The sequence below is a fragment of the Ursus arctos genome, unplaced genomic scaffold (genome assembly GCF_023065955.2).
Source record: "Ursus arctos isolate Adak ecotype North America unplaced genomic scaffold, UrsArc2.0 scaffold_9, whole genome shotgun sequence".
In the NCBI taxonomy this organism is placed as follows: domain Eukaryota; kingdom Metazoa; phylum Chordata; class Mammalia; order Carnivora; family Ursidae; genus Ursus; species Ursus arctos.
Genome location: NW_026623111.1, coordinates 56,384,806 through 56,412,143, shown reverse-complemented (window position 1 = coordinate 56,412,143; position 27,338 = coordinate 56,384,806). Strand labels below are relative to the sequence as shown.

The window sequence follows — 27,338 nt, the reverse complement described above, 5'->3', positions numbered from 1 at the left end:
CAAGTCTGTCTGTATGCCTTTCCAAGCATGACTCTCCAAGTTCCCAAGTCAGTGAGCATCAACATTTCATGTATGAGTTTATCCATTTTAATTTTATCTTTTTAAAAATTTTATTTACTTATTGGACAGAGAGTTAGAGAGAGAGCACAAGTAGGCAGAGCAGCAGGCAGAGGGAAAGGGAGACGCAGACTCTCTGCTGAGCGGGGAGCCCGACGTGGGGCTCGATCCCAGGATGCGGGGATCATGACCTGAGCTGAAGGCAGACGATTAACCGACTGAGCCACCCAGGCACCCTGATGTGTGAGTTTATCCATTTTAAATGTAACCAAAGAGATCACCTTAAAATAAGGCTTTAGAAACATATATGTCTAATTGAAAGAGTTCCCCAAGGAAGGCATGACTAGATAATAAAAATTTATAATAAAATAAAAGTTAGACAGGGCTAGATAATAAAATTTTTATATCTGCTATGAAAAAAAATTCTGTTTTATCAGAAGAAAGACCAATTTAGCATAAAGGAGATGTTCTATCAAGAACATAGGGCAGAGAAAGCTGTCACCAAATAAGAATGCAGTAGTGTTAAAAAAAATACCACTTGAGAGAGACCTGGAGACTACATCTTGGAGACAGGAACATACAAGTCCCTCGAGGGACTTCTCCCTCTCCATTGTGAGGAAGACATAATTTCGCATTCTTCGGGATAGCCTGGAAGAAATATCCCTTAAGACCATCTCTAAATATTTTGAGTCAGGAAAAAGTGTAGTCTAGTTATTAGGCCCAATTATTGCTGCCACTGGAAAGACATTTCTTATTGCAAATGAACACACTGGTGGTATTCTGTCTAATAATAATTTAACACTTGTGAGTTTGATGTGAGATAATAGAAAATAAAGTTGATTTTGACCCCAGCTCCTGACAAAAGGTCTTCGGAAACCCTTGTAAATTCCTAAGTGATAAGAGAGCTAGGAGCATCTTTTGTTCTAATGAAGTGACTCTGGGGGGGCTCCTGAGTGGGAGCTGAAGACCAAGCCATGATTGGAAGCTTGGAATTTTCAGCCCCACCCTGCTTCCCATTCTCCAGAGAGAGGAGATGGGCTGGAAATGAGTTAGTAATTGATCATATATACATAAGGAAGCTTTTTAAAATCCCAGTAGTATGGGGGTTGGAGAGGTCCCAGGTGAGTGAACCCATCCACATACTAAGAGATTGACACATCCCAATTCCACAGGAATAGAAGCTTCTACACTCAGGATGCCCCCAGACCTCACCCTATGTATCTCTTCATTCACCTATTTCCTTTATCAAATGTTTTACTTATCTGGTAAACTTAAGTGCCCTCTGAGTTCTATGAGCTGCTCTAATAAATTAATCAAACCTGAGGAGGAGATCATGGGAACCTTAGATTTATAGCTGGTCAGTCAGAATCATAGGGGACAACCTGGACTTGCAATTGTTATCTGAAGTGGGATGGGGGCAGTCTTGTAGGACTGAGCCCTTAACCTGGGGGATATGACACTATCTCCAGATAGATAGTGTCAGCATGAGTTAAACTGTAGGACACCCAGCTGGTGTCACAGAGAATTGCTTGTTGTGCAAAAAAACATCTGGTGTCAAAGGTGTTGTGAGTGTGGTAGTTATTGTAAGAATAAAGGAGAAACATGGGAGGAAGACTGTTTTTTGGGGTTTTTTTTCCCTATACATTTGATTAGGATGACTTAATCTAAAATCAGCATTATCTTTGAAGTTGTTGACAAAGTCATTTTTGTTGGCTTGAAAATCCAAGAATTAGACCCTGGGGTATGATCCAAGTAAAAACTTGTTGAATCTGACATCACCACCGTTAGGGAAGTAACAATCTTATCTCTGCCATTAATCAAGACAATTGGCATGATCTGACCTAGAGAAAGTTCTCCTAGAGACAGAAATATTAAGCTCCATGGACAATTCATGATGTGTCCACAAACATGAGATCGATTGCTGGAGGCTGGAGATTAGGACTTCAAGAACACGCAAACATAAAGTCACAGATGTACGTACCGAGTCCTCCATGCAGGCAAACTGTTGCTCATCTCTCAGTGGGCAGCATTTGGTGGCAGCGGCCGCCATGTTCTTCGTGAATGTAACCAACTCTTGAGCAGATAGTTGGGGAGCTTTCTTAGTATAAAGGATTATGAGCCTGAAAGAATAATTTCCTCTTACTCCTGGCAATGACCATGTGCCTAAAAGGAAGAATTCTGGAGTTTCCTCAATATTTGACAATCTCCAGCTTAGATTGAACAAAGCATTAAATAGGGTTTAATTCTTTTTAGTCCTTGTTCCAATGGCCCAATAACTTACTCAATATTCCTGGAATTCTCTTCACACTTCACACATCACTCCACCCTGATCCTTTGCAGGGCGTGGGGAGGGGGTGGGGGGTAGTACTTATCAAGGATACTATGAGAGAGAGCTAATGTGGATGGTTGCAAAATCAGTCTTAGTAAAATCAGCTTCTGAAATAAATGTATACATAGGCCATTAAAGCTTGTGTTGGTTGTCTACAGTGTGTAGGAATAGGGGCACAGCAACAATCAGCAAACAGGCCCTACTTTCACGGGGCTCACACCCTAATGGGTGAGATAGCAGGTACACTTGACTTAGTGACAGGAATTCAGAGTGCTGTGGGTGCACAGAGAATGGCAGCTAATCCCATCCCAGCGAGGTCAGGCATACCTCCCGGAGGTAATGGCATGTGGGCTGAGATCTAACAATAACAAAAAATGAGCCAAGTGAAGGGAGTGAAAGTGGGAGAGGAGCCATTGAATGTGATTGTGGCTTTGTTTTGTGGGGTTTTGCAGGGGGGTAATTGGGGATTGGATACAGAAAGAGGAACAAAGCTTAGTTACAGGATCAGATTTGCATTGTTTTTAGGATAATTATAGTTGCCACATAAAGGATGAGTGAAGGTGGTCAAGAAGCATTGTGAAAGAAGAAGTTGAAGGCCATTCAAGAAGAGAGACAGTGATAGCCTGAAGTAGAAAAGTGGTAGTGGGAATAGAGGGATATGAGGAAGATTTTAAGGAGAAAGAGTCTACTGACCTGGATTTGAAGACAACAAAAAGTCAGACTCAATCATTGCATTTATATTACAATGGAGTTGGGTAAAGAATTTAGCTGTAACATCCAAAGAGCAGGCAACCTAATCCAGTGGTTCTCAGTGTATGACTGGTGGACCAGCAGTATCAGCAGCGCTGGGGACTTGAGTGTTATATGCAACTAATGAATCATCGAACCTTGCATCAGAAACCAGGGATGTACTGTATGGTGACTAACATAATGTAATAAAAAAACATTAAAAAAAATGCAAATTATCAGGCCTCATCTCAGACGTATGGAATGAGAAATTCTGGGGATGGGGCTGTGTTTTAACAAGTCCTTCAGGTAATTCTGATGTACTCTAAATTTTGAGAACCACAGATCTAATCCTTAAACTGAACATTAGCAAATGAACACAGTGTAGAAGTAATAAGCCAAATATTCCTTCTGAAAGAATAATTTTTTTGGATCCATTATTCTGGACATCAATTAATTAATTAATTAATTAATTCCTTTAAAATATCACTTTAATTCCTGCACAATTTTTGTATTTGTTTGGATAGACTAGGTTTGTAACAATAACAAAAAATGCAACTTCGTTGCATGGCTTCAAACCACAAAGGCTTATTTCTTATTCAAGCCATATGTCCAGTACAATTTGGCATGATGGTTCTGCTTACCTTGATCATTCTGGAACCAAGACAGATAAATCGGCTGCCTTCTCAAATGTATCTGGCTATTGTGTAAGAAGGAAAGGAGAAAATAGGAAAGCACGCATCGGTTGTTAAACTTCTGCCCCCAAAGTTTTCATATTTTATTAGCCAAATCAAGTCACATGGTGTGATATATATATATATATATATATATATATATATATATATATTTCTAAATGGACACAATATTTTGCAGATCCTCCAATCAAGAGGTTGAATCTATTTCTCTACCCCTTGACTCAGCTTGGCCATATGGCTTACTTTGACTAATCAGATAGTAGCAAATGTGATATAAGTAGAGTCTTAAAACTGGACATCAATTTCAAGCTGAATTTATGGAACACCATATCAAACTGATTTTTTTCCTCAATACTCTACTTCTAAATAGACTATTACAGTAAGACCCTAAAGATGACTAAAAATTGGCCTTTGGTTTTTGATAGAGTGGTCTTTGACATATCAGTCTCTGCACACAGAGATTTATGTATTCTCTCTGGCAAATAGCTAAGGTATCTATTCATCTCTACCTTCTACGGTGAAAATACTAAATTTACTATATGACCAGACTTGAAACTGACAAAGGGACCCTACAGCTGCAGGCAAAGCCCCAAACTAAATGCCCAGGTGGGAGGGAGAAGACCCCAAAGAGACTGCAGGAAGGCAGCCAGGGCCTGCTTGTTTCCCTAACCTCTGGACATTGGCTGGAATCTGGAAACTGGCCTGGAAAGCCACGTGGAAACATCTAAGGCTATGAGGACATCCGCATTATCAAGACAAAGAGAGCAAGGTTAATTTTGAACTCATTTTTTCCTTGGCCTCTGAGATTTCAAGGTTGGATGTAGACTTTTAGTAGCCCTCAGTGTCAGGAGTTAACACAAACTCACTAACAAGCATAAATCTGGACAATATCGTGGAAGCCTACCTGTCATGGAAGTTAGCATTTCCTAGTTTCTCATGTAAATCACAGTGATGTTTTACACGCTCATGGCTTTCACGAATCACTCTTTGGAACATCTCTTGCTGGAAAATAGAGATAATCAGTGTTATCACTGTAACAAAATATCTTGAGGTAAGATTGCAAAACCCTGATAGTTTAATGTAACTGTTTTCCTAAACCCAGGACTTTATTTACTTAGTGAGCTTGCAAATCTCGAAAAACACATTCTGGTAAAATAGGAACGGCCATGTACTTTATGGAGAAAAGAAGTGGTCTAACAAGATTGATATTTAGTTTCTGGCGATATAAACTCGTTTGTGGATACGGTGTATTTTCCAAGCATAAGGCAAATCATTCATCAAGGCCAAAGAGCTCTTTAAAGGTAGCTTACAGATCTCAGTTTGACTGGTCAGAGTGTGCTGGTTGTATTTAATAATACAGCCTTTTTACATAAACAGCACAGATACAGAGATACAGATATAGGCATGAAATATAGATATGTATTAAGAAGTCACGGTTTAATAAAAACAGGTAGCAGCCTTTAATATAGTAAAGCACTCCACAAATACACATTGAAGCGAATCAAATGGAATTCGCAGAACTAACCGCTAGTTCAAAGAGTTCTTCAACTGTGTGCATAAAATTCCAGCAGGAAAATACAAGTGACCTTGCAGGCTTAGCTCTTCAGTAGGAGGACAGGTTATCATCTCTACTAATCTGACCCAGCGTACCTGGTCTTCCTGAGTAGTGTTTGTTACAGTGACAATTTTACCAGATTTGCAAACTGTTTGCCTGGATTGAACCCTTAGCCTTGCCCGTACTGCTTGTGTGATGTTGGGCAAGTCTTTTAAACCTTCTACAACTCAGTACTCTCATCTGTAAAATGCAGTTACTAATTCTGGCATTACCTATGTTACTGGGCTGGCGTGAGGATCCAATAGGACACTGGTTGTAGAGTTGCTTTGTGAACTCTAACCATCCATGCTCCTGTAAGGTGCTGTTGTCACAATGATTGTTGTGGAGGTCTACTGGGGATGCTGCGAAAGGGTGCTCACCCTCAGGGGAATAAATTACCTTCGTTGATCCTTCTCTCTGGGAACTGAAAGGTGGTAGATGTACTTGCTTGAGCCCAGACAGGACAAGAGATCCGTCAATCCTCTACCAGTACCCTGCCCTCTGTCAACATGGAAGCCATTGCTTAGAAGAACAGAAGCCAGAACCACCTGGCCCCTGGTAATGCATGGGTAAGCGATCATCTGGTCACATATGTAAGGTCACCTGCTTTTTTCATGTCAGGTGCACAAACAGAGCTGCTGCAAACAGTATGATTTCTGGCCTGAAACAGGGACAGTTTCCAGGACTGCTTAAAGGAAATAGTCAACGTTCTCAGACCTTAATATGCTGTGCTTTCATGCCATCTGCTACGGAGCCCAGACACTCATCAAAAGAGTAGATTGCACAGAGAAGTTTTCATGAAGCACAGAATCTATAAGACAGTGACTCAGAGAGCTGCTACTGTATGATGATGTGGCCTTTGGTTTAGAGGAAAATTATATTTGTCGTGCAGTGTTGGGAATTAGCAAGAAGACGCACAATCCTTTTATAAAATACGGCACTACCAACAGCACCGGAATTTTTCCTAGGTTGGTAATTACTTATGAGTAACAAGTTAGAAAATAAAAGGGCATTTACCCCATTGCTATAGCATTCCAGAGGATTTTCTAATTTACAGCATTTTGCCAATAAATTTTGATATACAGTATCCACTCTTAAAATCACAGGAACTGCCAATTCTGAATGTCTTCTTGAATATTCATAAAGAAACCTGTATCCATATCAAACATATTAGAAAGTAAACAGTAAAATTCAGAAGACATGAGTTTTCTTTCAAGACCTAATTATGATTATGAAATTTTTTCAATATTTTCACTGATTCTAGGCGTTTGGAAACCTTGGGGGGATGGCAGGGAGGTTTCATTGACTACATTTTGAGATAAGGAAACAGAATCAATAAAATGACGAGATTTTTGCAAAGTCACACAGGAGTGGCGTCAGATTCAGAACTTGGAACTAAAACAATCTGATTAGCTGAGAGTGTCTGGTTCAGGGTCACTAACTTACTTTTATGAGAAATTAATTCCCAGTGATTGGATGAGAGCACATTTTTCTCAAACATCTTTGAGCCTAGATTTTATAAGTATTGGAATTTTTGTGCTAGGAAGTGCTAGCTAGTTATTAAAATCATCATCTTCCCCTCTTTTCCAGATAAGCTTTCAAGCTCGAGTAGTCTGAGCCTAATCTACACATTCTTCTGGGTCACAAGAAAGAGAAATTTGGACCCTAGAATGTTTACAAAGGAATCACAGAGTTGCAGGAGGCACCTTTGAAGTGATCTTATCCAACCACCTAAGTTAGTAGCTCGAACACAAGAGCCTAAGGAAATTAAGTGGCTTGACCTACATTCCAAAGTTTACGCATGACAAAGCTAGTCTTGGAACTCTGGTCTCCCAACTCATAGCTTAATGTGATATCCACTACGAAGTTGTGCCTATTGACTTTTCTAGTACCAAATGCAAGTTTAGGAATGAGTGGGTTCAGGCAGTGACATTTACTTTTATAAGCCATATCAAATGTAATTTCGGAAATATAGCTCAAATCATTCTACAGAGTGCTTTGAAGAAAACTCAAATTCTTAGGCTATGTTGGTTTAATTGCTCCAAATAATGCTTCACAAAGTGACTTTGGAAATACTTCAATCACACAGCGGTATTGCTTTAATATTACGTATTGAAATCAGTTTGTCTTGCACAAATTAATAGGCATTTCTGAATGGACACCAGAATCTCTCTAATCTTTAAATGCCACACCACGGCTTTGGTAGTAGGTATTTAATTAATTAGAATAGAAGAGTTCACCAGGTATACCAATCTGAAGCCCTTACTTAGGAATGAGTACTTTGGAGCAAAGTTTGCAAACACTTGACCCTCACTGTGTTTTTAAAAATTCTGTATTAGTTGTCAACATTTAAAAATCAAGTGCCTTTCGGCTTCTTTCAAAATGCAGTAGACCTTATGACCCAGCAATTGCACTACTAGGTATTTATCCCAAAGATATAAATGTAGTGATCCGAAGGGGCACCTGCACCCCAATGTTTGTAGCAGCAATGTCCACAGTAGCCAAACTGTGGAAAGAGCCCAGATGTCCATCGACAGATGAATAGATAAAGAAGAGGTGGTGTGCATACACACACACACACACACACATACACACACACTGGAATATTACTTGCCATTTGCAACAATGTGGATGGAACAAGAGGGTATTATTGCTAAGTGAAATAAGTCAATCAGAGAAAGACAATTATCATATGATCTCACTCATATGTTGAATTTAAGAAACAAAACAGAGGATCATAGAGGCAGGGAGGGAAAAAATAAAACAAGACAAAATCAGAGAGAGAGACACAAACCATAAGAGACTCTTAATCATAGGAAATAAACTCGGCATTGCTGGAGGGGAGAAGGGTGGGAGGGATGGGGTAATTGGGTGATGGACGTTAAGGAGGGCAACATGACGTGATGAGCACTGAGTATTATATAAGACTGATAAATCACTGAACTCCAACTCTGAAACTAATAATACACTATATGTGAAGTAATTAAGTTCATGAACTTAAATAAAATATAAAATAAAATAAAATAAAAATGCTGTAGACCCAATCACCCAAAGCCTGCATTCTCATATGCTAACAAGTGACTGGAGTTGTATAAGTAGCTGCCACTTCAGACTCTGCCAAGCATCTCCTCTTGAACAATTTAAGTCACTCATCTACATCTTGGGCTAGCCTCTGTCATCACCCAAACCTACAACCTTCCCCCCAAATCCATAAATACAATATTCCGTTATGAAGATTTTACAAAAATCTGTATTACTCTTGCAGGAGATCATCTGGCTTGTTGGAGAATTGCTTGCATACAGATCGGTCTTCTGTAAACCTGCCGAGTGGCATGAATGAAAGATCAGGCTTATTGTCATTTTCTGAGATGATAATGCATTCCCCTCGGAATGGTACCGGCAGTGCACAGCACGGACTGATTTTGCTGGAGAGGATCGACTGTTTGGAACAGGTGTAGTTCATAAGCTGGCTCTATAAAACATCAAAAGGAGCAGTTATTTTTGATGACTTCATTCTGAACTTATTTATTTTTATTGTTGTTACTAGAAAACCAGAGAAAAAGTTGGTATCTTCCATTGCTTTATCCTTGGCAAACTGAGTGAGAGACCAAAAAGGTCATGTATAGTTACTTGTTCTAATAAAGAAGGCTTCTCTATTTGACCTCATTCAAATGTCACAAGCTCTTTTAACATCTCTTAAGGAACTTAAGGGGAGACAGACTTTAGTATTGTTTCCATGGTTAGCCCCACAAGATACAAAGAAGAGTTTTATTGTCTTGCTATTGTTGTTATTGTTTTAGGATTCCAATTTAGGAAACATTTTGTCTCTGTCATTTACCACATATATTGTTATAATATTACTGTTATGCTTACATATTTAATGTATTTACTTACACACACATACACAAATAATTATGCATGTGTGCGTATGAGTAAGTTAATCTCTACACTTAAGAAACTCATAGTCTAATTAGAGAGTCAAATAATTGATCAACAAGCATAATGCAGTGTAACAGAAGTTGTAGGAGAAGTGCATATGTGACGCTTTGGAAGAAAAAAGATTGGCAATACAGATTGGGTGGAGAGCAGAGGGAAGATATTAAACAATTTGAGTCCTGAAAGACAAATAAAAGTTACTTGGAAACTAACAAAGAGGAAGAACATTCCAAAATTATTCATCTTTATATATAAAAAATCCTGGAAGTGAAAGAATATGACATATTTGGGGAAATGATATGTAGGATCTTTAGGGGTTATTGAGAAAATGTAGTTGAGAAATGATGGGGCTTACTCTGGAAAACAGTGTGGAAGTTCCTCAAAAAGTTAAAAATAGAACTACCCTACAATCCAGCAAGTGCACCACTAGGTATTGGCCCAAATACAAAAATTGTAATTCAAAGGGACACATGCAATCCCATGTTCACAGCAGTAATATTTACCAGCATCAAAGAGTGGAAGCAGCCCAGTGTCCATTGACTGATGAATGGATGAAGAAGAGGTGGTAGATACATATACAATGGAATATTACTCAGCCATCAAAAGAATGAAATCTTGCCATTTGCAATGATGTGGATGGAGCTAGAGTGTATGAAGCTAAGTGAAATAAGTCAGTCAGAGAAATAGAAGTACCATATGATTTCACTCACGTGGAATTTAAGAAACGAAACAGATGAACACAGGGGAAAAATAAGAGAGGCAAACCATAAAACAAACTCTTTGTGATAGTGAACAAACTGGGGGCTGCTGGAAGGGTGGTAGGTGGAGGATAGGCTAGAAGGGTGATGGGGATTAAGGACGGCACTTGTGATGAGCACTGGGTGTTGTATGGAACCACTGAATTCTTCTCCTGAAACCGAGGGACAGCCATCTCGGACTATATGTACAAAATAAAAAAAATTTAAAAAAAGACAGATATATTGGGAATACCAATTTTTAAAGGGTAGTAGAAGAGAGGAAGAAAATTGATGAAAGAAATTGTGAGAATACAGACATTCCAAGTAGATGAAAAACTTCTCCCACCACCTATAATCTTCTAGACACACCTTTGCAGTCATCCCTGGAAAAATAAATCAGCGCAATGATTGACAGCTTTGGCTCTGAAGTCCAACTTCCTGAGTTCTAATCTTGACTTTGCTACTTCCCAACTTCGTGACCTAGGCAAGCCACTTTGCCTCTTGATGCCTCAATTTTCCTCATCTATAACATGGGGTTAAAGTAATACTTCCTAAGATTGTAGGAACTAAACGGATTAATAATTATTAGGAACAAAGAAAGGAGCCTGACCCACGTTAAGTACTATAAAAGTGTGTGTTGAATAAAAATAAGCACTAACAATTATGGAAATTTACAATTACAATACAAATGACTGGGAATGTTTTAGTTCTTGTGTTCAGTATCAAATTCGTGGATGTCCACTAAATAATTATGTTTATAACATTAAAAAAACAGCTAAACAAATCTGAGGGAACTAATAAAATTAAAAGCAGAAACTTAGTAGAATTAATAAATAAGCCCGAGAACTTTGCCTTGGAGAAGACCAAGGCATTAAACAGGACCTTTGCAAAGCTAATTAAACAAAGGAGAAAACGCGAATACATGGAGAAAAGGAACTATAACTACATACTTGATGTTTTTAATTACCAAATAACATTATTATGTAGAACTCAATACCTAAATGAGAAAATGCTGATAAAGGAGACTTTATTTTTAAAAAATGTGTGTTCTAAAACCCGACCCAAAAATGGTGCCGTTGATGCTGAATGGTCACAATAGTTATAAATTCACTGAATTTGTGAATACTGATGCATCAGCCCTGGGGGAATCCAGGATTAGTTGCCTGCAAGTCTCTGGTCACATTTTTGTTGTCAAGAGATCAAGACCTAACCTTGTGTTATGTGTGTTTCTATTTAAAGACCCCTTATTTAATACACACTTGATTTATTAATGTTGAACTAATACATCTAACAGGTTAGTTTCTCCATAAGGCACATCATGGCTTCTCTGTGTTTAGGAACTCCAGACAGCACTTCAACACTATGCCTGGGGGCCATTTCAAACAGCTAACTCCCCAACAAAAAAACACAAAAATGTGGAAAATGTGGCACTAGACTGCAGAAAGGACACTTATTTACAGTAAGAAGGCAGAACCTTGATGTATTTCCTCCCAGTGGGACTACTGGCATCAGGCAACTCAAATTCTCCACTGCTCTGAGCGTGCCCAGCAAGCCTGCGGACGACCACCAAAGTGCATAGGCAACTCAAATTCTCCACTGCTCTGAGCGTGCCCAGCAAGCCTGCGGACGACCACCAAAGTGCTATGAGTATTGACTTGGGGGTGACAGATAAATGTTGGCAAATAGGTGAATTCACAAACACTGAATTAATAAATAGTGAGGATAGACTGAAATTTGTCAAAATAAATCTATAGCAAAAGAAATTGAAAAGCTGTCTCATGGGTTTCTGTCTCAATCTCTGCTCCAGTTTCACGGACAAGTTCTTTCAAACCTTCACAAAACAGGTCATGCTCAATACTGTTACATTATTTCAGAGATTTTGAAAGGAAGAACAGTGCAATTTTGGGGAGGTAGCATAACTGAATACCAAAACCTGAAAGTTCTAGATCAATTTCATGTAAACACAAATGCAAAAATTTGAAAATTATGCATATATAAAATCCAGAAATAAAGCAAAATGAGATGAATGTAAGCAATGTAAAGATGATTAAAAATTAAGAAATCTGGGGCGCCTGGGTGGCGCAGTCCTTAAGCGTCTGCCTTTGGCTCAGGGCATGATCCCAGCGTTCTGGGATCGAGCCCCACATCAAGCTTCTCTGCTGGGAGCCTGCTTCTCCCTCTCCCACTCCCCCTGCTGTGTTCCCTCTCTCGCTGGCTGTCTCTGTCAAATAAATAAATAAAATATTTAAATAAAAAAAATTAAGAAATCTTTTAATATGATTCACCAATGAATAAGTTAAATGGAAATCAAAGGATGATCCTAAGAAAACAAAAGAACATTTACTAATGTTAAGAATCCATCCCAATTAAAAACAAAAGGACCTCGGGGCGCCTGGGTGGCTCAGTTGGTTTAGTGTCAGACTCTTGATTTGGGCTTAGTTCATGATCTCAGGGTCCTGAGATAAAACCCCTTGTCGGGCTCTGTGCTCAGCACATCTGCTTGAGATTCCGGCCCCCTTCCGCCCTGTTCATGTGCACGCTCTCTCTCAAATAAATAAATAAATTCTTTTTTTAAAAAAACTAACCTCTAAAATAAGAATGAAAAATCTCTTAACACACAGACAATACCTTTCTCAAGTGAGTAACTTTAAATCTGTTTCCATGAAAGTCTGGACCAAGACAGGAATGCTAGAACCATTTATAGTTATTTTATATTGTTTGTGAATACTAGCCAATATGATGAAATCATTAACGATTGTTCTGGCATTCCTGACATGGTGTAAACTATAAATGGAGTTGTTATTTTGGCATGGGTATTGTTTATGTGTTAAAGGATATTAGAGATTTTGTTTTGTTTTAATTACGATGGAGTCTGTCTGGTCCCCACTTTCTCTTTACTCTTCCCCCAAGTTCACCTAATCTTCACACAAATAGCATTCTAATAGTCTGTCCTGAAAATCCAGGACTCCTACTAAGTAAGCGGGGGAGTCTGTCTTCCAGCACTCGCTGGGATTCCTGCCATACAGACAGAAGCTCAAGAATGACATTATACTGTGTATCCCCAGGATGAAAGGGGCAGTGCCTGCGGTCACCCTTCCCAGCAGTCGGGCTGAATATGGCACTGACTTCACAACCACAAGAGGTACCAAAGAAAAGCTGTGGTCAGACCCCAACTCTGTTCTAGCAAAGTAAATAGTTGAGGACGTAGAATCCGAGGGATGCTATTGTCTATGCGATGACTTTCTATTTTAACACCGTAGTTGCTTATATCCCTTAATCTTTCATGGAATGGGACTAAAATCGTTGAAGGTGGAGACTCCTGTCTATAAGAGTCGTGGACATCCCCATGAAATGATGATACTAGTCTTCTTTGTTCCTGGGTTTTATTTATCATGATGAAAATTCTTCAATTTTCTAACTTGCAGAATGAGTAGGAACATGACTTGTAACCTGTGATTTACTAAAGCCTCGTCGGGTTTTTGACAGTTACAATTTTTCCTTCTCTGGGATTTAGAGACTTTACACTTGGATGAGGGGCAGGTGAATTCTATGGTGTCCATGCCCCCAAACCGCAAGCCCACCTCTTTGTCTTGATGTCTCTCTTTCCTCCAGGCTGATGTGGCCTGGGGCTCTAGGTTGCAATTCCGGGACTTGCTTGGGATTCAAAGGTGAATGGAATATAAACCTTATTTGGAAGACAATTAGAGGTCAGCTCTAAAAATTAAAGAATAACAGAATAAAGTGAAAAAAGACAGGATAAGTAAGGAAGAAAGGAAGGGAAGGAGGAGAGGAGGGAGAAAAGAAGTGTGGGAGGGAGAAAGAAACAAATCAAATCATTGCCTGAGCTGGGACAAGACAAGAGGGGAGACATTCTGGTAATTCCGGTAAGATTGAGAAATGCTCATTACTTTATTTTAGATTCATTATGTACCATGGTCACCTTTCTTTAAGAATTGAAACTTTTGGGGCGCTTTGGGTGGCTCAGTTGGTTAAGCATCTGCCTTCGGCTCAGGTCATGATCCCAAGGTCCCGGGATTGAGCCCCATGTGGGTCTCCCTGCTCAGCGGGAGTCTGCTTCTTCCTCCTCCCCTCCCCCTGCTGTGCTTCCCTTTCTCTCTCTCTCTCTCTCTCTCTCTGTGTCAAATAAATAAAATCATTAAAAAAAAAAGAATTGCAAGTTTTTTTCAAGGCTGAAGTGAGTTTTAAGAAAGGAGAGGCTCTCACCCTGCCAAGTACGCACGCGACTACGTCTCCTTCACAACATGTCTGATGCAGATTTTTAATATCCACGGCCAGCCTGGCAATTTCAGAAAAGTTAGCTTTCGGTTGTTTTTTAGTCAGCAGAACCAATTCCCTGAAAAGAAAAATAAGTACATTTTAAACCATATTTTGAATTCAATCCTTTCTAAAATTAGTTCTAGTTCATTGAGTAACCAAAATAATAAACACATTTGCAAATGTAGGAGGAAGACAGTATATTTTAAATGCCTTCTATTTCTTCAATCATAGCACTCAGAGTCACACAAAGATCTAAATCACAAAACAAATACCATTCAATTCATAATCATGCAAAATACAGTCATTTTCATCATTGAAATGATCACTTAAAGAAGCTGAGTTGCTTAGATGGGTAATTTGGAAATTTATCTGACCTGACTTTCCAAGTAAAATTCTTCATCATAAAGGCAACAATTCTAAGAGTCTTGGGTCTCCCTTGCCTCTCCCCATTGACAACTGAGCAACATCCCCCAAATTTCTCTGGCAATAGGGAAAATGGGCCTGCCTTATAAGGAGAACTAAGCTTCCATGCAGCCCAGTGTTGTTCCAAATTGGGGAAGAAAGGAAGGACACATCACTTCACAGGTAAACTTGGACAGAATTACAATCTGGGCCGCGAAAAAGGCACAATGAGTAACATGCAATTCTCCTCACCCCACACTCTTCCATCCCCACCCAGAAAGCAACACTAGATTTTTCTGTTCTGCGTGACACTGGAACCAAAATCTTTCCTGTTTTCCCAGAGAAAAGAATACATTTTGTCTGCCAGCTTTTATCATGCGGAACAATTAAGTTCATGTACAGAATCTTTTGTGCGCAAAGGAAGAAACTGAGGCAGGAGACAGTGGGTTGTGCGGTTTCAAGCCCAGCTCCATGTGCCCTATTGAACAGGCAAGTAGCATACGTGTAGAGAAAGGATCCAGGTTTGCATTGAGAGACGTTATAAATTGAAAGAAAAATGATTTTTCAAATGAGTTTGATCAAATGCGGTGATCCAACAGCAACAGAGTTCATATATCTCACTCAGTAACTTACACTGCTTTTGCTACTTTGTGGTTGAATTTAATCCCAATTTCACATAAATGGTGATGCCTCAAAGATATTTCTCTAATGTATTTTCTGATGGGTTCTAGCTGTAATTAGAAAAACAACTCATCAAAGAAATGTGGTCGTAACAGAAAAAGTCACTCCTGTCATTAGTAAACAAGAAAGAAAAGCAAAAGTTGTTTATCTCCTCAAAATTAGGAAGTCCTTATTGTCTTATTTAAAAGAGACCAAATGCAAAAGCACAATGTGGTTGGTTGGTTGGTTGGTTGGTTGGTTGGTTTTATAAAATAGCATCTCACTTCCCAAAGATCACCTGTTCTAGAACCTCAAACATAGGGAATAAAAAGAAGACATGAAAGTGAGCAAACAAAAGTCCAGAGAGCCACAAGAATAAATTTCAACAATGTCTTACAGTTGTATTTTGTTTTTATTCAAGTTACTAGCTCTGTCATCTTGGACGTGTCTCCTACTGCTTATCTAAAATATATGCTTGTTTTGCAATATACATTAAAGAAGTCTCCCACCCCCAATATGTTCATAGTTTTTAACCCAGGATTTTTACTTTGGAAACAATTGCAAATAAATTCTTCTACATAAAAAAACCCCATAATTATGCAAAAAGAAGAACATGCATGTTTTGTTACAATGGCAACATTTTGGAGACAAAATGTCTCAACAGCAGAGTGATGGTAAAGTAAATAATGGCACATTAATTTTGACAAAATGTATACTTCTAATAAAAAGCAGGTATGTTTAAATCTCAAATCAAAACTAGATATGCAGTGTGATCACAACAATGTAAAAATAAAATCTGTGAATGGAAAAATGAATAAAAGGACATATACTAAAAGTGGTATCTCCGTGTACTGGGAGTATTAGTAATATTTTAAAAATTTCAGAACAACTCTATTTTTTCACTTAAAACATTATAGCGACCACAGATTATTTTTACTTTGGCTAACTGTACTGTACCGTGCTATTTTTAAGAACAAGTCAAAAAATATATACGAAGGCAACAGTCAAACCACAAAACTAGCACAATAATTATAACTTAATTTAGTAATTATTATTAAATATAACTGTATTTTATAATTAATTGTAAATATGATTATTACTTTAATCCTTATTTTGTTGTAGTACACTCATTTAAAATCTAGTACAAACAAGCTTGTCTACTTCTTCAAGAGTCTCTGAAGACTTAACTCATAAACCACATTCTCTGATCAGAGACACAATTTTTACAAACTTGGTCATGTCATTTTCTCTGAGGAAGAATGAAGAACTATTAGGAACAGACATCCTAGAAGCAGCAATACTGTCAAGATCATAAAGTGGGATAGAAGAGGGAAGAACTCTTGGCTAACTTCATAGGGGCATGTTATACGTTAAGGAAAATTCTCCACTGAGAAGGGTCAAAATTAAGAAAACTTTGTAACTTAAAAGAGTAAGCACAAGTTGCTTTAAAAAAAAGCTTAACCCCCACAAAAAAAGTTCATTCCTTAGAAATGTGAAGTAATGAGATATAAGTCTGCATGATCATTTGTTTTTCCATTTTTAATTAATATAAGCCTAAAAGGAAAAAAAAAAAAAAGACTGTCCTGCTTAGGAATTCAGATTGACTTCTGAAGGAGTCACTAGGGGACAAATGAAGAGGGAGGTAATATATATATATATATTATATATAATATAATTATATATATTATTATGAAGAGGGAGGTAATATATATATATATATAAGGAGTCACTAGGGGACAAATGAAGAGGGAGGTAATATATATATATATATAATATATATATTATTATATATTATATACAATATATATTATATATTATTATATTATATATAATATATATATATATTATATATAATATATTTATTATATATAATATATATTATATATTATATATAATATAATAATATATCTATTATTATGAAGAGGGAGGTAATATATATAATATATATTATATTATATATATAATTTATATATATCATATATAATATAATAATATATAATATAATAATATAAATTATATATATAATATATATTACATTATATATATAATTTTTATATATTATATATAATATAATAATATATAATATAATAATATAAATTATATATAATATATATATAATATTATATATATATATATATATATATATATATATATATATATATCACATTGTGATAACAATGTGAATCACCTCAGTCTCTCATCACCATGAGGTCTTATTTAGTAGGTCTGGAGAAGGGCTTCAGATTCTGCATTTCCGGTGAGCTGCCAGCCTATGCATATGAGCTGATCCACAGTCCACACTTTGCAGAGCAAGGCTCTAAATAACAGTTGACGTACGAATAGTTTACCTTTATCTGGAAGCATTCAGTTTTATTTTCTTCTTGGCAACATGACCGAATAGTGGTTTCATAGCAAGCAGACATGGTCAGAATAGTGGGTCCATACAAGAATGGATACTTTCGAGATGTTTCATAAATGTACCTGTAATTGGGCAAATACGAAGTTGTGTAATTTAGAATTCAAGGACATGTGCCAACACTGTTTCTTCATCTAGTTTTGTTGACCTGAGCTTCTAGAATTTCATGGTGAAAGAGATGAGGTAGCACAGTACGTAAACACACCACATGTTCACGTCACTCTGGACGGATCACTGTGAAGTTAGTCGGACATTCACTGAATGCCCATGAAGTGTAACTTCCAGGCTGGTGGGGAAAGAAAAAGTTACTAAAACTTTCATTTTTATGTAAGAAAGAAAGTTCAGTAGTCCAAACTGAATTGTAAATGCAGGCTTGTACAACTGGTGCAGGAGGATTAAATTAAGAATCTATTAGTGAGGGCGGAGGAGACTCTCAAGATCATCCGGAAGTTCTTTCTAGACTAGGAAAGTTAATGCCATTGTCCTCCAAGACGTGCCCTTCAATATTTTGGTCTGTTACTAAGTCTCCTGTCTTTATTTCTCTCTCTAGTTCATTCATTCCTCACACTAGTAAAGCCTGGGCATTAGGTCTGCCTTTCACTTATAATACATATCTCCTCTTATTTTTGCAAAGCTTGCTCAAAAGACCCCACAGACACACATGCAAAAATACTCAACAAGATGACATTACAGGCAAAAACTGGCTCAATGCTCACACAAATCCAAATCCGTGTGCGTAGGGAGACTCCTTTTCCAGACTCCCTTGCAGTTAGGCTGAGAACATGTAACTGAGTCACAGATGGTGAAATGTGAGTGAATGTGCTCCACAGTGCTCTGAGGTGTGGCTGTTAATGTCTCAGCACAGTTCCCTGCTCTCTCTCTTTCTGTTTCACAGTGACCTTGGAAACACACGCTTCAGATAATATAGAGATGGAAACATGTTGCATTCCCGAGTTACCCCTTGGAGGAGAATTGTCAGGACCAGGGCCGAGTTAGAGAGAGATGAACTGCCAAGTGTCAGAGTAGCCAACTAAAACCAAATGAAAGTAACACTCAAGACTTTAATCACCGACTGGGAAAGTATGAGCAAGAGGTTAAACTGCAGAAGTGTCGATTCCTCCCCCTCTCCCCCTGTCCGCTTCCCCCCAAGGTCCTGCACCCGTTGAGGATCCGGTAGAACACCACAGACTTGGGAATGGCTTTCTCCTGTGGGATTCCCAAACAAAAGCCCTTTCGGTTTGAAGGACCCTAGGGCAGGCGGAAGCAGAGGGGAAAGGGCCGGGAGTGGGAAAGCCCTGAGTGCTGAGCCAAAGTGTACAGAGGTCTGTCCGTTTCTCCCTCCATCACCCCTACGAGGAAGTCTCCGCAGAGGTCCCAGGGCCAGGAATGAAGCTGTGCACAAAAACACGGCCCATCTGGGGGGGGGGGGGGATCGAGCCCTTGACTGCAGCTCCTTCAGAGACTGAAATGTGTTCTGCCCCAATCTGGTGTGGGAAGGGCAGCTTGCCCCCCTGAGACCTGTCACCTGTAATTACCTATTGTCAGGCATGAAAAAAATAATCTGCCCAAGATTCAACCAGAAGCCAGACTCTTCAAGAGTCACCAAAGAGAACTACCCAATTTAGACTGTGGTATGAAAAAAAAAAAATCTTTACTGAATTCAGTCAATATTTAGTACTTTAGGATTTATTTATAAATTTAGGATTTCCTCGTGACCACAGCATAGCTTTGTGCATCCTGATTATTATACTACTATCCCTAATACAAGTTTAAGATGTAATATCTGTAAAGCAGGCTGAAATCAGCGGGAAAATGGTGATACCAGAAAACCGGGTTTTCAACATTGAAAGGATAATGGAGGAAGCAATAGATAGAATAGGGACTTGGTTCATGTTTTAACTTGTTCCCACCCCCAGTTGCTTGGATAATACATAAATCTATATGCCTGCTCCTTTGGGATCTAATTCCTAGTCCTTTTGGGATCCCAGAGAAAGATACAGCTGCAGAAAACACTGAAGTCCAACGAAAAATTGCTACCGCTGCCTTCCCTGGAACAATTGAAAAAGCAATTATGTCTCATGACAAATAGCCAAGGAAATGCTTAAAATATTTCAATAGAAATCCCTGAGTACTACAGAGTCTAAAAGACAAAATCCCACCCAAGAAGGTGGCTAGAGTTTCTGGGGTCAGGGACTATATCCATATATGACTTCATCAGAGGAGTATTTCTTGCTGCTTTCTGACCCAATAGGGAATAATGGTGCCAAAACGAAAGACTGGAGATTTGCAGGAGCCCTGAAGCACTAACCAAACATCAAGAGAGGCCTTATCTAGCAACTGGTGTGTAGCAATCCCGTGGTAACATTTCCTTTCAGTTGAAAGTACAAAATCTTTTCTTGTGGGTGGATGACCGAGGTGGTGGCCATTAGAGTTGTTTACCAGAGATTTCCAGCTCCCCTCCTTTCAGGGAAATGGTAGGATTGCACATTCCCACCCCCTCTGAGGTGAGGTATGACAATGTGACTTGCTGGTTAATGATGTGTGAGAAGAAATAATGAGTGTTGCTTCTGAACGAGCTTAAGAAGCAATACACGATTTACTATTAGCCCCTTCCCTTGCCATGGTAATCAAAGAAGCAAGTGCTGAGATGGTGTCTTTGTCAACCTAGGTCCCTAAGTGACCATGATAAGCAGACCTCCTTCCAATCCACATTGGACAGATAGCATGAGTGAAACAAACAAACAAACAAACAAACCTTTTGTTATATTGAGCTGCTGAAAATTAGAGATTATTTGCTACCACACTAAAGTTGGCTTATCCTGGGGTTATTACTTTTGCTTTTTAAAAACCTTTAAAGGAAAAAATCATCCATAAACCATGGAAGGAGAAAAATAGGCCAAATAATAGAACTAAACAATATTCATTAGCAAGACTTAGAAAAGTAGGTCTGTGCTCCCCCAAAAAACCCCTCTTCATTCTCACTAAGAGGTCCCAAACCCCTGGAATTTTCATCAATAGACTTCTATCAGCAGAGTTTCTTAAGCCCAACTTGTAGAAACAGAACAGAAGAGCAGAACTGATATTTTCAACAATCTGCCTCCCAACATAAGGCAAAATTCTTGGCCAATATGAAATTTCACCAAAGCCATTCAATACCTTGCTCTTTATTGTGTGTGCTGAATTAAGAGTTTATTTTTGTGCTACAGTAACAGTTCCCTTAGAAGATATTCAATATGAGCAAATCTAATTTCAAATCTCCAAAGACAAAGTTTAACTTAGTATAAGGAAAAGCTTTCTAATAATTAGAGCCATTTAAAAAATGGAATGTCTCAACTGTAAGGTAACATAGGGTCACGTTTGATTGGAAGTTGGGTTCTATAGTCAGACATACAATAGAAGCTTACAATAATTAAAACTGCTATTGAAAATTCCTCAGATAATCCAAAGGTACAGTAATTATGGTTTTGTGTATTTGTAGCCTATGCTATCTTCTGAAAAGTCTTAAAGAGCTGATTTCTTCCCCCAGCTCTAAATATGTTATTGTTTCCTTGGTTGAGAATTAAATGAAGTTGTTGCCTTATAATTATGAGACAAGTAATTAGAAAATTATTTTTCCTTGAATATCTATAGTTGTCTGCATATCAGTTAAGATTAGCTTTTAAAATAACTCCTTAATATGGACTTCATTGTTAATATTCAAGAAGAGATTAGACTCACTGCCGGAGTATTGGTTAGATTTTTGTAATCTCAGAGGGTTCAACCAAAACCTGATTTTATAATTCTCCCTTAGAGTGGAAGCACTGTAGTAAAGGGTAGCTGAGTCCTACTTTGGTTCCCATTTGGTTGCCCCTAATGTCAGACAAGTTGGAACCTGTCCAATCCCGTCTTTTGTCCTTTCTTTTCCTTTTTTTTTTAAAGATGTATTTATATATTTGAAGGGGGGAGCATGTGAGCACACGCACACACACACACACACATGCACACACGCACAAAGGGGAGGGGCAGAGAGTCTTAAGCAGACCCCACCCTGACCGCAGAGCCCCACAGGGCTCGATCTTGAGACCCTGAGATCATGAGTTGAAACCAAGAGTTGGACACTTAACCGACTGAGCCACTGGGAACCCCAGGCCTTTATACCTAAGTGGCTAGGACCAATTAATTTCTTCTTGAAGGTTCAATAATGTCTGGGGGCAATTCTGCCTCCACATGGGTGAATTAAAAGAGTTTACATTATTCAACATCAAGTCACCCTGTTTATTCACCTCCGGTTTAAAATTTCATGTCTAAAATCTGAAATCAAATCACTACCACGCTCCTTGCCCTCTAGAACCAGCAACAGATCTCTTTACCTGATTCCCATTGTCTAAGCCTGTCTTGATAAGATGGCTAGAATTGCATTCCTTGAGAATTGAAGCGTTTTGTTTCTCTTACCATTTCTACCTCTCTAGACATGGTTTCCTGCCTTAAACCCAAGCCACTTGCTCGCACTCCTTTACAGATAGACCTCTATGCTCACTAGGTAAACAAAATAGAAGCTTGTCTGCTTATTTTCTATAATGCTATCTACTCCAGATGGGAATTATAGAATCAAAGTTAATGAGCAGAAAATTCATCTCTGTCTAATCTGCAATTGTCACTTATTCGTAGGTTCCCAATGACAGGCTCTCTCCATGCCTATCAGATACCCTCTATGTTATCCCTTGATGAACCTTCCAAATGCCAGCCCCTTCTCGGAGCTATTACCGGCTTTCTGTCCCCAATACTCTGTCTATTATGCTCTGCCTACTTGCTGTACCTTTCTACATCATTTGCTTGGTCTGACTCATCTAACCATTAAGGAGACGGGTCCTTTACATTGTCTTAGTCATTTTGTAAATCTTTTTTAAAAAAAATTTTGTCCTAGTCATTTTTAATGTTTCTACACACAGACATTTCCATACCCTGTCAGGTTCACTGCGACTGTAATTGTCATTCTGAGGGAGAAAAATATGTATTGCAGCTCAAATTTTTACCTTAATTCATGTAATAAAGTTGTGTTCTCAGAGTCCCATACATATAAAAAAAGATCTGTCTTCAAAATTGGAAACCACTCTTCTTCAGAGAGTATGGCAAGGAGAAATGTCTTACCTCTCCTTCCCTGGCACTTGGTTCTCTTCGTCCATCTCACAGATGCGCTCAGGATTTGGAATTTGGAAGACATCACTGTCATCTGCATCACCTTTTTTGCGTAATAGGAAGCACTTGAGTCTTGCTTTGTTATTTATATTGCAACAGTCAGAAAACTCCTGTTTGTCAGCCTTTCCTTGGTTATCACAAATGTGCTCTAGGAAGGTAGTCATCTGTAGGAGGAATAATAATTTAAAGGGGAAGCGTGTGTGATCTACATTCTTAGGAAAGGTAAAGAATTATTATCAAGAAAAAGGCCACTGAGCGTATGATCTTACACTCTGTATTTAATAATCCTTGGACATAGCTCTTTTGAGCAAAAGTTTTTGTAGGTTTTTAAGTCTAAATTCCCACATGCTGGACATGGACCAAATGGAATTTACCATTCTCTTCTTTCCAAAATAATTGTGATTTCAAATTTATTTTCATACAGTCATTAAGAGGTATTAAACATTAGCCAAATTCCAGAGCCTAACGAAATCAAGGTATTTTTTTATAACTATCCACCAAGAAATAAATGGAGTTTGCTTTCCTTGCTTCCTAATTGTTATTAGCTTGGTTTCCATGGAAAGTTATTTTAAGAATTGAACTCCAAGGCAGTGTGTATTCAGTGTCAAATGTTCAAATGAAAATGTAATAATTCAGCTAGTTTTCAAATACCTTTGAGTGGCAGTAAATGTGTGGGATGCTGTAAACCTCAAACATACATGTCTAGATTTAGGGAATAAAGGCAGAAAAAAGGCCATCTTTTGAAGTAGAGATAAGAAGGAATCACTATAAAATAAGTGAGACAAGTCACTAGCAGAAGCACTTCATTTCATATGTGTTTCTAGGGATGCCTGGGTGGCTCAGTCAGTTAAGCAGCTGACTGGATTTTGGCTCAGGTCATGATCTCAGGGTCCTGGGATCGATTGAGCCCCACATGGGACTCCATGCTGAGCAGGGAATCTGCCAGAGGATTTTCTGTCTCTCTCTACCTTTGTCCCTTCCCCACCTCTCTCTCTCTCTCTCAAAAAAAAATAGATCCTTAAAAAAATAAAATAAAATAAAATAAAAGTGTTTCTAATTAGACTGACGGTTTTTCTATGTCTACTAAGAGTCTATTAAGAGATAGGTAGGTTTTAGCCCCGAGAAGATGGAAAAAGAAAAAAACAACTTACCAATAAAGAAGAAAACTATTGATCTGTAGTCTAAAATGTTTAGGATGAGATACATTATCCAAAAAACATGTGGATTGTGCAAATATGTTAGTGTTCATCAAGAATTTTCTCATAATAAGATAGACACACTTCATAAGACAGTAGTGATCCCCAAGATTTTCTACTAACTAGGGAAAAGAGCCCATGATAATATTCACTTTTTTCTTCTTTTTCATATGCTTATAGAAACTTTTTTAAATTAGTACTTTGATTTCCCAGGAACCTTTATACAAGGATGTCAGATAATAGCTTTCCAGTGGGAGAGGCAGAGCAACCAACTGAAACGAACAAATTGGCATTCTAGGTTATAATTCGTTCTCTTGAGCATTTGGTTCTCTGAGTCTGATCTCCCAGAGATGCAATGAAGAACTGTAGGCATATAAACCTACAAAGATTATATTTTGAGTATTGATTGATATACATATTGTTGCCTTAAAAGCCCCTATCTACTTCTTCAACATCCCACTTCATAACAACACCTCTGGTTGGAATTTTAGTTTTAAAAAAAGAGAGAGAAAGGCAAAACATGATCCACCTACCAACTGGTGAGCGCATTCTGACGGTGACTCATGTGCCTTGAGGACCTTGCACTTCTCTGCGAGATCTACCAACTCTTCAACTATGGTTTGTACTTCTTCATAAGTTAGTTTCTGAAGAAACTGAGCAACCATAATGCTGGTGCTGAAACATAACACTTAGAAGAGCGTTAAAGATAAAATCAAACTCTTCCTCCATCATCGTTAGATCACTACCCCTGTCCCCCTTCCAAAATGATTGTGATTTCATATTTCAGAGGAGAGAATATTGGTAACAAAACTCACATGTCCCTTAAGTTCTCCTGCAGATAATTCGGGCTATTAATGTGGCGCAAGGCTGAAAAAAAAAATGAGATTTTATTTGCATAAGAGGATATTTTCAAAATTGAAATCTCCCTTTATAATTCTGAAATCCATGTTTATTCACTTATAAATTACCAGATCTATTTTAGTTACCATCAAAAATTAAAACGAATTACCAGACTACGTCTTCACTTGAGTTTAAACTGCATTCTCTGAATAACTTATTTCTCTTCAAATATATTGTGTACTTGAAATCTGTCATTAGCCCACAAATAAGTTGCATGTACTTGTGTTGACACAGCTGAATTAATTAACATGATTTTGTTATTTAACTCTTTATATTAGAAGTTATTAGTATATCCAAGGAATACTAAGAAAATTAAAGTTTAACATTGGGAGCAAACGTATAAACATTAGCACTTTGCCAGACTTCATTTGGCAAAAGCAATATCTCACCCATTCTGGATTTACTCATCAACTTTATCTTTCTTATCACCTCCACTCACCACTCACCACACACACACACACACACACACACACACACACACACACACGTTCCCTATTGAAAACAATATCTTCTTATACTAACAGCTTCTAAAGAGCTGAGCAGCTTTCTGTTAAATAAAGAAACCATTATCGTCTCTATTATGGGGAAAGGCTTTAGAGTCAATTACTCTGAGTTCAATTTCTAGCTCTGATACTGAGTGTGGCCTTGGAAAAATAGCTTAAGCTCGAGAAGTTTCTGTTTCTCTACCTAGAAAACATAAATAAACTCTACCACATTAGATAGTTGTTAGGATTAAATGGACACACCCGTGTGTGGTGCTGAGCACAACATGTAGCATAGAATAGGTACTGAAGAATGTAGCTCATAATATTACTCCTGCTATTATAAACACAGTTGCTTTACCCAAAATCATTCATCCGGTTTCAAACACAAGTTTGAAAAGTGTTGTTCCCTCACCTAGAGTGGAAGTAAGGCTAAAACGAGATCTTCCTGTGTGTGCTGCCTCTATATATTAGCTCTCTTTCTGCATCCCTGCCACAAATTAATTTCTAGCAATTTCCGATGACTCTGTTGACAATGATGAGCACTGAGGAAGATTAGCCTTTCCTTATATTTTAGTATATTTTTAGTAGTCATTATGCCTTTTCTCCTGGCACATGGGATGTATAGATTGTAAATAGGATCCCTACCTGCAGCTAGTAAACTTCTCTGAAGAGTTTGACATTGAACGTAGCTGAAGAAAACAAGAAAACATATGGGTCTAAGAGTCTTCATTGTTCCAGATGAACCTTAAAAGAAGGTGCTCTATCATCTGAAAGAACTGAAGAATCCTTTTATATTCTTTTCCAGTAATTACTATTAATAATTAACCTTTTCCTGGTGAATATTTTTTCTAAGCCAGTACGACCCTGATAATATTGAAGAAATTCATGACAATGGAGAAATATTGTTAATGGATGGCATTCATTAATGAATACTGGATTTTAAAATGAGTCATGTCAACCTACTTGTTTTTTCAAGGTTATACCATGTAGGCCTTGCAGTAATCAATAAGTACCTTTGGTAAATATCTCATTTCCTGGGAATACCTGTTGACATGGACAAAGTTCTGAAGGGGGCAGGAGGGAAGGTAAACATGTACTACCACAGATTCAGATAAATGGTTAAAGCCCTGGTTCCAGTGCTGGGCACATTTTCAAGTCCCTGGAGAATGGGGGAGCATAGGCCTTGGGAGCAAACCTGAGGAAATAGGACCTAATTTATTGAGTGTTTATTGTGAGTCTGGTGCTTCATATGACTATACTTAGACAACAATATTCTTATTTCTTGAATAAGAAAGTCAGACTCAGGATCATATAGGCCTGCCCAACATACTAGGCAGCCACCTAAATACAACACCTGGAAGACTTGAGTTCTGGAAAAGGCCAGGAACACATCATGCAGTCTGTCTAAGGGCAATAGGGTACTGACAGCACTGGCGAGGGTGAACCAAGAAAAGTGCACGGGCAGCCTCTTGGCCCAGGAGCTGTATGAGATTGAGAGCATCATGAAACTCGAAGGCAGACACGAGAAGGATGAGGAGCTGCTAGACCAGTGAAGACATCAGGATGCAAGTGTGCAGATGAAGTGCATCCAGTGCTGAAGGTGCTCTACGAGAAATGGGAGTTGGCAATGAAATTGGGCCTTTTCTTCTAGCAATTGAAGGAACAAAATTTTCAATGACCAGGACAGACAACCAGAAATCACTTCTGAGTACATGCAGCCCTTGAGGCTTAGATCTGAGGCAGATCCAGAGG

The 27,338-nt window shown here is 38.3% G+C and overlaps 1 protein-coding gene across 9 annotated transcripts in view; it reads right to left on the bottom strand.

The window, feature by feature from the left end:
- Positions 1-26,366, bottom strand: part of LOC113263281 (alpha-fetoprotein-like) — a 43,935-nt gene extending 17,569 nt beyond the window's left edge. For 4 of the 9 annotated variants that reach the window (XM_044388187.3, XM_026509984.4, XM_044388194.3 and 1 more), the window contains exons 1-11: positions 26,232-26,366; positions 25,017-25,068; positions 24,735-24,876; positions 22,958-23,169; positions 17,763-17,895; positions 15,388-15,485; positions 14,299-14,428; positions 8,659-8,873; positions 6,419-6,551; positions 4,712-4,809; positions 2,039-2,177 (exon numbers count right to left, since the gene is read on the bottom strand). In XM_044388187.3, the coding sequence (XP_044244122.2) occupies positions 2,039-2,177; positions 4,712-4,809; positions 6,419-6,551; positions 8,659-8,873; positions 14,299-14,428; positions 15,388-15,485; positions 17,763-17,895; positions 22,958-23,169; positions 24,735-24,876; positions 25,017-25,068; positions 26,232-26,316 (1,437 nt within the window). In that variant the 5' untranslated portion in view covers positions 26,317-26,366. The other 5 variants (XM_044388191.3, XM_044388190.3, XM_044388192.3 and 2 more) reach the window with 5 other exon arrangements.
- Positions 26,367-27,338: the final 972 nt, after the last annotated feature.